The sequence below is a fragment of the Lolium rigidum genome, chromosome 3 (assembly GCF_022539505.1).
Source record: "Lolium rigidum isolate FL_2022 chromosome 3, APGP_CSIRO_Lrig_0.1, whole genome shotgun sequence".
Classification (NCBI taxonomy): Eukaryota; Viridiplantae; Streptophyta; class Magnoliopsida; order Poales; family Poaceae; genus Lolium; species Lolium rigidum.
In genome coordinates, this window is record NC_061510.1 from 272,680,467 (window position 1) to 272,692,000 (window position 11,534).

At 46.9% G+C, this 11,534-nt stretch overlaps 1 protein-coding gene across 1 annotated transcript; it reads right to left on the reverse strand.

Moving 5' to 3' along the window:
• Positions 1-429: 429 nt before the first annotated feature.
• On the reverse strand, positions 430-7,758 carry LOC124703432. The gene is made up of 6 exons (XM_047235646.1): positions 7,525-7,758; positions 5,532-5,737; positions 2,437-2,728; positions 1,441-1,548; positions 1,034-1,284; positions 430-948 (listed from the first exon to the last, which is right to left on the reverse strand). The coding sequence occupies exons 1-6, from the start codon at positions 7,741-7,743 to the stop codon at positions 825-827; spliced, it is 1,200 nt and encodes a 399-aa protein (XP_047091602.1). The 5' UTR covers positions 7,744-7,758; the 3' UTR covers positions 430-824.
• Positions 7,759-11,534: the final 3,776 nt, after the last annotated feature.

Genomic DNA, 11,534 nt, shown 5'->3' on the forward strand with positions numbered 1-11,534 from the left:
GCGAGGTTTCCGTTACTTGGAAACCGCGGTACACCAGGCTCTGGCTGTACCCATGGTGGCCAAACATTATGATTGCTTTGGTATTTTGGCCGCCATTATTGACGGCTACAACACCATTGTCTTGAATCTTTAATTTGAGATTATGTTAAAATTCACATTTTATACTCCTCAAAGGGCTAAGTTAAGTTTTAATTTATGTTAGAAACTTTAAATTTGGAAGTACTTATGTAATTATGTTTTAATTTACGTTGTAGTTTAAATTAAATAGTTTATTTCTGCAGCAAAAAAGGTCACTGGCCGTGTCCAGTTTTGGGGAAGGGGGCAGTTGAAGTTGCCCTAGCAAATAGCAAACCACATATACTTGCATCCTTCTAGTAGCCGCCGAGGAACGCTTATAAACAGGACAGTACTCACATCGACAAACCTTGATAAGACTCAACAATATAACATCATTAATCTGGTAAATATTAGCCAAATACATACAAACTATAAGTACAACAACAAAGGATGCCTATGAGCCTATCTATAATGCTACCACAAGACTTGCAGCAAGAATATGTTCATCTTTACATCACACAACAAATAAAAGGAAGACAGTAAATCCAACTGTTCACATCGATATGTAACACTAGCTTTACAATCGAACATCTGTTTTCTGACTTTACAAGAACTACAACAGGAACTTTGGGCCAGAACTTTGCTGCTTTAACACCTTTCTTGACGATGAATGCAGCCAAACAGCCACCTCTGACTCATCTCGGCCAGATTGCCAAAGCATTTTCATTCTCTTCTGTGAAGAATCCGAACAGACCAGCAAAACTTTCTCAAATAAAATCAAAATGATCGTCGTCAATGGAGAAAGACCCCACATCACTAGATATTCTGAGAAGGTGTGCCAGCTCTAACCGGTACTCCAGACCTCGGATGTAGTGACCAAGCAACATGCACCTGGGCAGCACACAAGACAATCACTCCCATGCTATGAACAGAAAGACCAAATCAAAGAAGTTCTAACGAGTCTGATTTGTATTACCAGAATAGCAGACGTGCAAGATAATCACGGGGAACAGATATTAGGGGCTGAAACGGGAGGGAAGCATTCTCCACGAGCTCAGCAAAATCATCGTCCTCGCCACCGCGATTTAGGGTGCCCCCAGCAGCATTCTCTAGTGGCGGAGGGGACTTTGAGTGTATCTTAGGGGAAAGAGTAGCAAGCAGACCATGCACAACAGACTGAATAGACTCTTGCACACCAGGACAAGTGGACTCCGAAAGTTCAGCAACCTGTGCAAAACAGCTAGTAAGGCTGCTGTAATGAAACCTAAGGCCAATCTCTAAATTTTATCAGTTGCTTGGGATTTGTAGCAGGAGCAGTTGATCATCATTAAGCTGTCAAGGTGCAACTAAAATAAGTTCTTAAGATCAGCGAAAAGAACATACCTTCTCTGGTGTTAGGGATCTTAGATAGTCCAACAGATCATTTTTCTCTTCTCCAACAAACTGTTGCATTTGTAGGGCAGAATTTTTTCTCTTCAGGTCATGTAACTCCTGCAAGATTTTTTAAAAAAAGCTTTCAAGTTTGAACACAACACAGTGCATATTGTCAACCGCAAAACTATGAACTAAGAATTTTACAGCAACAGTTGCCCAAAGCGGCGGCCGTAATGCATATAAATATACAATTAAGAACTTCACAAGCAACAGCTGCACAAAGTGGCGCACCATAATGCACAATGCATACCAATATAGCGCATTGGAATGAAAATCTAATTGGTGTCATATCAAATCCCAGTAATACAGAGCAAAGTACAATTAAGAGGTGGACTTCTTTAGTATATGTCTCACAAGATTTCAGTTTGCTGGTGCAATTAGAAAAGAAGTCCATAATTCGTCCTCGAACTTCTCCACAAGTTCACATTTCGTCCAATATCTTTCCTTTGGTTAGAAAACTGTAAAAGTAAATTACATGATTGCACTGAACCAGTTACGGCAGAGCTTTAGATATATCACAGGATTTTTTTTTTTATATTTGACTCATAGTCATTTACACAGGAGCCAGGAGGCATGGTAATAAACAGAATCATGGCAAATCATGATTCAGACAAATCTTACCAGATACTCCCTCCGTTCTAATTTAGTCTACATTTTAGAAAAAATGAGATAAACTAGTGTTGCATTTATTAGTACTAGTTAGATATGTGAGCAACCAATCCAAGCTACATTGAAAATAAGAACGTCCAATAAAGAGAGAAAAACCACTTCGTTTTCAGTGTTGTTGTTGACTAAAAACTAGAATGTAAAGTATTTCAGAACAAATTTTGGGGCTAGAATGTAGACTATTTCAGAACAGAGGGAGTACATGATAAAAGCAATAAAGTTAGTTTGCCATTATTTGAAAATTCCTAATGACGACATATGATTTGAGACTGTTATTACCTTTTTGATCGCATCCAGCCGAGATTGCAATCGAATAATCTGCTCTTCCGCTTCAGGTGTCAAGTTACCTAGCTCTTCTTCAATACTTCCACCTGATGATTCTTCGTCACTTTTTCCAGAGTCCTGGGGCATGTCGTCTTCTGATAATCTGAAAATTGTAACAGGACTACCCAGATTGATGTCATGATGACTGTACTCACTGATATCTCTGTTCTGAAATTCAGCATCTTCTTCAGAAAGTTCAAGGTTCCTTTCAAAAGATAGCCTGTATTCCGCATTACGTAGAGTATACCTGCAAGGGGAAATGAAGTAAGTGCTAGTCTTCCAGCACAATAGTGCATCACACTGTGTTTTGAAGACAAATGTTAATACAGATCACTTTGCAAGCAAACAAAGACTACAAACGGTTGCTTCAAACTTGTTCAGAATGTTGATAATAAATGGATACAAGAAATTCCTTGTTGAATGAGTTATTTTATTGATCTTTTATATGGCTAATAATTAAAAAAGTAACAAGAGCTATCACATGTGAGAGACATCCTTCACACTAATCAAATAGGTACGCAGCAATTCCAAAACAAAATTTTAAACATTCTCAAGTAGGCAGCCAACAGTTTTTGCTAAAAAGAATGAGGACATGTAGGTAAAATCGTAATTTTAATTTTGCTTTACGGAACAGTGAAAATTAGAACAACTAATAGTAAACCGAAGGTGAGAGCTACCTTTCTAGCACCGGATGCTGACCGAATTCTACAAATTCCTCTTCGTCAGTCAGCGAGTGAAGGTTGGTTAGCATGGGAACATGAGAAATCAGGTGTTTATTCAGTAAAATCTGCATACAAGGCGCTGGTTTGCTCACAGGAAAGACAAGATAGTGCCTCTAGAAATGTGGCAACATATTCTTATGTACTGGATGATGAGAAGTGGAGGAGATTATGGAAGCTTGATGTTCTATCGAGGGTACGAGTTTTTTTGTGGCGAGTTCTCAAAGGTATTATACCTAATTATGCAACTCTCACCAGGTGACATGTCAGAGTTTTAAGTACCTGTCCGGTGTGTAAATCAACTTCTGAAAATTGGCTACATGCTCTTCTGGAGTGCTCTCATTCGCAGCTGTTCTGGAAGGCTGCAAAGGATTATCTTAACATCAAACTGCCACTTCAACACCCTAATACGTGGGCAGATGACATTTTGTGTTCGGATATCTTTGAGAAGATGGACAGAACTAAAATATTTCTATAATGTCGGTGATCTGGGACTCAAGAAATAGATGGAGTCATGATGATCAGGGCTATGATCCAACAAAGTCAGTGGAGAATGTGGCAGAAACATTGGTTATGTTGGATAGCTAAAGAAGAAAAAGGTGCAGAAAGCTCCGGCGATCTGTACTTGGCATGTCCCAGAGGGGAGGGGTTTATCAAACTCAATTCTGATGGCGCAATTCGGAAGGAAGATGGTGTGGCATCCTCAGGTGGTGTGGCTCAGGATCTACACAGTTTTATGGGTGCTTGGTGCAAGATATATAGAGGTATAACTGACCCTCTAGTGATTGAAACACTGGCACTTCAGGATGCAGTTCTTTTTGCTAAAGAAAACCAGTTTGTTAAGATCATCTTGGAGACTGATTGTTCACAAGCGGTGTGTTTATGGAAGGAAAGACATAGTCAGAGCGCTGTGATTGCTCCAATTCTGAAGGAGATTGATGAACTTAGTACTTGTTTTACTGTTTTTTCTATTAATTTTGTTCGTTGATCTGCCAACTCAGTAGCTCATGAGTGTGCGCGTTTCGGCTGTGTACACTCCATCTTTATGTGGTTAGGAGTTAGTCCTCAGTTTCTTAAACATTGTATCCAGGTTGATGGTCATTCAGTTGTTTTAAGTTAATAAAGCTGGCAGGTTTACCCTAAAAAAAAGTACTCCCTCCGATCCGGAAAAAGTGTCTGGCAGGTGATTTCACAAAAACAACCTTGTCTTTTTCATCTCCACAACCCGCACTCCCCGCCCTACCCAACCAGGCAACCAAGCAACCGCACGTCCGGCCGTCCGCACATCGCATCGATTCCGTCCGCGATTTTCCCCTTCTCACAAACCAGAGCAGCACCACCGTGGGTGGCTTGATCTACCACGTCCGGCCAACTCTAAGGAATCCGGGCCGGGGAGAAAGGCGGGGCATGACGCCGGCAGCGACGCCTGAGCGGAGCGGGGCAACGCCACCGGCGCGAAGGGATGCGAGGTGGAAGCCGACCTGCTTGGCGAGGAGAGGGCGAGACAGGAGCACGCCAATCGCTTGGAGAGAGAGCACACACGTGGGTCTGCTTGGCAAGGCGACGGCAGCGGAGGGGGAGGCGGAGGAGCGCGGCGCCGGATGCGTGGAAGATGCTTCGCGCGTGGCAGTGGTGGCATTAGCCAGATCCAGTCAAACTGATGGGGCAAGTTATATGATTTTTGAAGGGTGTAAATGTAAAACGCGACTGTACTGACCGCCCGACTCTTTTTCCGGATCGGAGGGAGTAGTAACAACCAACTCATCAGCACTAACAAGCAGGTTATATATGGGAGACGACTTATAACATAGAAAAAAAAAACTATCCCAGACAATCGATGCCACCAATCCTAGCACAACTAATCAATAACTAGATGAATCTCAATATGCTGAAAAACGTAAAACAGTGAAAACTTTTTTGTAAACGAAAGCTATACTGGACTCCAACATGCATAAAAATGTGGTCACTGTGTACTTGAGCTGAAAGAAAAATATATACATCCAAGATTCCAAGAATTAAAATGCCATTAAAATGTATTCCAATTTACAGCAGTTATTTTGAATGCATAGCATGCCATGGGTGCACCACTACTAAAGACTTGCCAATGTTACCAGATTCATGTGTGTTTTTTTTTACAAATGAACAGTATTTTTCCTTGGTTTGACATGAAATCGTCAAATAGTGACATACAACCCAAAGGTGATCATTGATGATTGAAATCTATTTTGAAAAGGTAGAGCAAAGAATAATCGTATGTCTGATGAAGCAACCAGCTCTTAGAAAATCCATTCACGATGAACAAGAACATTATATTTCAACAAGAGAGCATACCCAGTCATGATAGAGGATACCAATAACTTGAAGAACGGACTCCAAAGGGCTTCTACAACAACACGGAACTGATCAGATGGAAGCAGACCCAACATGCCAGAGATGGTCCTCTTCATTGCATCAACCGTTTCAGGAGGAACATCTTTCTGAATGACACTTAGATCCAAAGGCTCGATATCTTGGATCAAATTCCACAGGATAGATTTCTACAAGGAAATCAAACACATGGTTATTAAAATGCAGCACTTCAGAGTGCCCAAAAGAGTTACCAGTTGAGCAAGTTTTGTTGATGAAAGGTTATGAACACATCTTCTTAAGTGGTTTAAATCATGAAAGTTTCTATATACATCATATGAAATCACCAAAGAAAGTCCAAAAATTTAAGGCTTAATTCATCCGTAGAAGTTAAGTTGTAGAACAACAAACAACATCAAAGCCTTCATATGCATATTACTCAACATCCAAAGCATGTTGGGGTAGGCTAGATATGAAACCGAACAGAAAAGAAGTTAAGTTGTAAATGGCAAGTATTTCAGATGCATATTACTCAAACCCATCGGATCCATTAGTTAACCCAATTTCAAGACTTCAAGTGTTACTACATCAGTAAGAAAGGGAGAGCCCATGGAGAAGAAAGTAGCTAAATCTCTAGACCTCGTCCTGAATCCAATTAGTGATAATATGTTGTGAATTACAACAGAAGAAACTCAAAAAGTGAGTGAATCACATTTGTAACAAGACACGATGAACCCTGCTAGGAGTATACATACAGACACAAACTTAGCTATATTGAGAACAACCCAGCCTACTCATTAGTCCCATGCTTTATCTAGGGAACATAATCTGATCTACAAATTTAGGATTCTAGCTGGCAATCAATAATATCTAAGAAAAGGGAATGGGTGCCATACCACCATTTCAACTGCAAACACACAAACTGGTCACCGTGATAACTAATAGAAAAACAATTTTGTGCGTACAGCACCAATATCTAACACTCTCTCAAACGTCATAACCACACATCTGCTTCATTTCAATAAATAATTACAATATGTAAGCCATGTGCTTCTTACAGAATTAGAACTAGACCTTCACTGCTTTACATCTTTACGGGCGCTCACTCAGGTTGAGGCTCGAAGCACTCGGAACACAAGTGCATTTAAGCGTGGGCTGACCACTTGTGGTTTGAATCAGGTAGCAGAATAGCAGAGTATCTTCCAGGTTCGTATCAAGGCGGGTAGTAACGATTCGAGTTCTTCGTGGAATTGGTGACCACGCCGGTTGCATAACTGAAACGCTGGATGGTGTTGTGGATCATGGACACCGCCGCCTTGACTTGGGTTGAGTAAGGCGATGGAGTTGTCGTCATAAAAAAGTTTGCATCATGCACAACTCGAGCTTGATATATATCCCTCCTCGCACATAGTGTAAAGGAGATGGTGCAGCAGGTCTATCGATAGGATGAAGAGGAGCTTGGTTATGGGTGTGGCGGCAGGTAATGGACTTTAGAATACTACTAGAAGTAGAACTTCACTGCTTTACGGGGTGCCCACACTAAGGATCATAGAAACCCTGTCTTCTGGTACAAAACTGATAGTTGAGAGCTCAAGCTGGTATGTAATCTCAACGCAGCCAAACAGAAGCGCAAAGCATCGAAGTTTAATCTCTTAACTGATCCAGAAAAGGATTCACCGCTTTTAGGCACCTCACCGGACTACACCTAATGTTCAACCTCATGGTAGTATGAGTCACGATTAATCAACACCCACAGCTGAGCCTGAGCCCAAGTATATGATCTCCTAACCGAAGTATGGTAATTATTGGCACGCGGATGCTCCATCCTTCAGATTCGCCACATCAGAACGCTACCACCGCACAACGAACCATACAGTTGCCGTGGACACAGTATGGATGCACAAGCAATCAAACCAATCAATTTGGGGGCGAAATGGGGCCAGGCGATGCGACCGAGGGAGGAGAGGAGGGCGCCCACCTTGGAGGGTCCGTGGATGGGCCTCCCCCGCGCGTAGAGCTCGTCGAAGGGCGAGGCGGAGGCGGCCGCCACGCCGACGCCGGCGAGCCTCCTGCGCCAGCCCCCGATCGCCAGCCCCGCCGGGTACAGCTGCGCCGGGGGCGGCGGCGGCGGGAACCTGAGGCGCCCCGCGGCTCCGGAGCCGCGGAGGGGCGGGCGCGGGCAGGAGGCGGTCGGCATGTGGCCGTCGCCGGCGGCGCGCTCCTCGGTTGCTGCGGGCGAGGGGCCGCGGAGAAGATGATTCCTTTCCGTCGGGGACCGGGTGTGGTGGCGATAGGTCTTTCTAGCTCTTCCGCGTCGCGTCGCGTCCCGTGGGTAGCAGCAGCAAAGCTGGACTGCATTTCGTCGCGGAAATTGAACGGAAAAGGCGAAAAGGGACTCGAATTCTTACGTCAGCTGCACAGGTCGCTGACGTGTGGGACAGCATGGCGAGCTCGTGGACAACCGCGCCTGTCCAGGTTGTGTGTGGGTGGGGTAGAACGGAATATGCGTGGACGACACCGTCCATTTGTTCATCCACGTCGACGCGTGTCATGCACTCATGCCCCTCGGCTCAACCAGTACTTCCTCAGTCGGATTTGGGAAGACCCATGGTTAGAGCATCTCCACTTGGTTGGGTCTCCCCACACCAAAATCCGGGAATAATTTCATTCGGATTGGACGAAAAATGGCGTGGGGAGGGACAGTTTCCCAGCCTCGTAGCCGTTGATAAAAATTTGAAAAACGTAAACTTGACGAAATACGGCAAAAAATGACTGAATTTAGACTAACTTTAATGATATTTACTATATAGAGGGCGAAGTTCATATATAGAGGCCGAATTCGACTATATTTCGAATTCGGCTAGGGGAATACAACTGTAAATTTTAAAACACGGCGCTCTACATGCCCAAATGGCGGTAGAACACCGTGTAGTCGCCGCCGTCGCTGCCATCGTCGTCGGAGCCGTCGTCGTCAAACCGCGGCGGCGCGGCCCGGCCGCTCGCCACGACCGGCGTCTCCCCACCGGCCACTGGTGCGAGGCGGGGATGGCGATGGCTTGTACCAGTCGTCGTCGGAGGCGTCGTCGGAGGCTTCGAGGTCGATGACGGGGACGGCGATGCCGGATGGAGGAGTCGCAGGCCGGCGGTAGCGAGCGACGTCCTCGAGGAGCCTCGCCTGCCGCTCCGCCTCCACCTTCTCCCACTGCTCCCTCGACCAGGCGCAGGCCTGGTCGAGTGGCATGGAGTTCTCGGCGGGGACGAGGTCCTGGAGGGACCTCGCCATGACGGCCTCGAGGATGGCGGCGTCCTCGGCGCTTTCGGCCTCCTCCACCTTCACCTTCGCTGGCTTGCGCTTCCGCTCGCCAGAGGTATCGAGTTCGCGCTTGGGGCGGTGCCGTCCTTGTGCCGTCGATGGCTCGCGGATGACGATCCCGCCGCGCGCGCGGTTGCTCGGCGGGGAAGACAGCTCCTTTTTCGCCGGCGCGAAGGATGTCGCCGACCTGGAGATCGACCTCGCCGCCGAACCGGACGACGAGGAACTGGCAGCCATGCGCCGTGGCTGCCAGCTTCCCCTGCGGCGGCTGGCCAATGCCCTCGACAGTGGGGGCATCGTCAGAACGGGGAAGTTACCGCCCTCGATGTGCTCGAGGACGGCCTCGAGCATCCGGCCCGGCACGCTCCACCACCGCTTGCGTCCGACGGCATTGTTGCGCGGAGGCGGAGGCGGTGGGCCGTCGTAGGAGGCGAGCTCCTGCTCCTACCGGCGAAGGAAGAACGAGTTCCACGCCGTCAGGTTGTCGGGGTGGTAGCGCGGCTCGGCGCGGTCCTGGTCCGACAACGTTAGTCGGACCTCCTCGATGGCGGCTTCGAGGTAGCGTCCCTGGGGCGGCGGCGGGATTGGCACGCCGCCCGCACTTAGGCGCCACCCGCCGCCGGGAGGCCTCGTGTCCGGCGGGCAGGGGTACCCCGCCTGGTGGAGGAGGTGCCCCTCCTGTTGGAGATATGCCCAAGAGGCAATAATAAAGTGGTTATTATAATATCTTTATGTTTATGATAAATGTTTGCATACCATGCTATAATTGTATTAACCGAAACATTGATACATGTGTGTTGTGTGAACAACAAGGAGTCCCTAGTAAGCCTCTTGTATAACTAGCTTGTTGATTAATGGATGATCATGGTTTCGTGATCATGAACATTGGATGTTATTAATAACAAGGTTATGTCATTAGTTGAATGATACAATGGACACACACCCAAATGAGCGTAGCATAAGATCAAGTCATTAAGTTCAATTTGCTATAAGCTTTCGATACATAGTTGTCTTAATCCTTCGACCATGAGATCATGTAAATCACTTACATCGGAAGGGTACTTTGATTACATCAAACGGCATTGCGTAAATGGGTGGTTATAAAGATGGGATTAAGTATTCGGAAAGTGTGAGTTGAGGCATATGGATCAATAGTGGGATTTGTCCACCCTGATGACGGATAGATATACTCTGGGCCCTCTCGGTGGGATGTCGTCTGATTAGCTTGCAAGCATATGATTGGATCATGAGAGATGACATACCGCGGTACGAGTAAAGAGTACTTGTCGATAACGAGGTTGAACAAGGTATGGAGATACCGATGATCAAACCTCGGACAAGTAGAATATCGTGTGACAAAGGGAATTGGCATCGTATGTAAATGGTTCAATCGATCACTAAAGTCATCGTTGAATATGTGGGAGCCATTATGGATCTCCAGATCCCGCTATTGGTTATTGCTCGGAGAGGAGTCTCGACCATGTCTGCATAGTTCGCGAACCATAGGGTGACGCGCTTAAGGTTCGATGTCGCATATAGTAGATTCGGAATATGAGTTGGAGTCCGAAGTTTTTGTTCGGAGTCTCGGATGGGATCCAGGACATCACGAGGAGGTTCGGAATTGTCCGGAGAATAAGATTCATATATGGGAAGTCAATTTCCGGGGTTCGGGAAAAAGTCCGGTGTTTTGACCGGAGCTTCTAGAAGGATCTAGAGGGCCACCAGTGGGCCCACCACCCCGGGAGAGGCCACATAGGCGCCACATGGCATAGTGGGTCCTGCCCACCATGACATGTGGTCCCAGGCCGGCCCCCCCTTAGAGATAAGATCTATCTCTAATTTAAATGGTTTAAATTTAGAGATAAGATCTATCTCCTAAAATAAAGTGTTTAAATTAGGAGATAAGGGGGAAGACTTGGGGGAGGAGTTGGCCCCTCCCCATGCGCCGGCCAAGGGGGTAGGTGGGCCCTAGGGGAAACCCTAGGCCGACCCCCACCTATATAAAGAGGGGAGGGGGTGGCCGGCCAAGGCCCCCCATCCACAACCCTAGCCGCCCCCCTCTCTCTTCCACCTCCATACGCTGTGCAGGCTTAGGCGAAGCCCTGCAGCAACTCTTCTCCACCACCACCACCACGCCGTCATGCTGCTGGGATTCTATGGAGATCTACCACACCTCCGCTGCCCGCTGGAACGGGAGAGGAAGGAGCTTCATCGACACCGTACGCGCGACCGAGTACGGAAGTGCTGCCGGATTGCAGCACCGGGGACGATCGTCTACACCAACAACGAGATTAATCTCGTAGGCTTTGGAATCTTCGAGGGTTAGTCTCATCTCAATCTCGTTGCTTCGATCTTGTAGATTAGATCTTGGTTGTTCCATAGATTAGATCTGTTGGTTTTATTCGCCTTGCGGTAGGAAAATTTTTGTTTTCTATGCAACGAACCCCTTCACCTCCCACGCGTGGAGCGAGCGGCGAGGGAAGCCATTGTTGGCCGCGCCGTCGTCGTCGTTGTAGGCCATGGATCTCGTCGAGGTCGAGGGAAGGAAGAGGAAGAGGAAGAGGAAGAGTGGTGCGACGCGTCGCGGCGAGCGGGGTATTTAGGCGAGCCAGGAGCCGGCGATTTATTTCCGCGTGGATGCTACGCATTCGCGGCGAGCTGACCGGCGGCAGCCT

Bases quoted from the DNA above. Each gene is read 5' to 3' on its own strand.
- LOC124703432 (XM_047235646.1), bottom strand. From the start codon at position 7,743: ATGCCGACCGCCTCCTGCCCGCGCCCGCCCCTCCGCGGCTCCGGAGCC. The intron at 1,549-2,436 runs GTAATAACAGTC...AAAATCTTGCAG, and splicing joins GGCTGGATGCGATCAAAAAG to GAGTTACATGACCTGAAGAG. The intron at 1,285-1,440 runs GTATGTTCTTTT...TGTTTTGCACAG, and splicing joins GATCCCTAACACCAGAGAAG to GTTGCTGAACTTTCGGAGTC.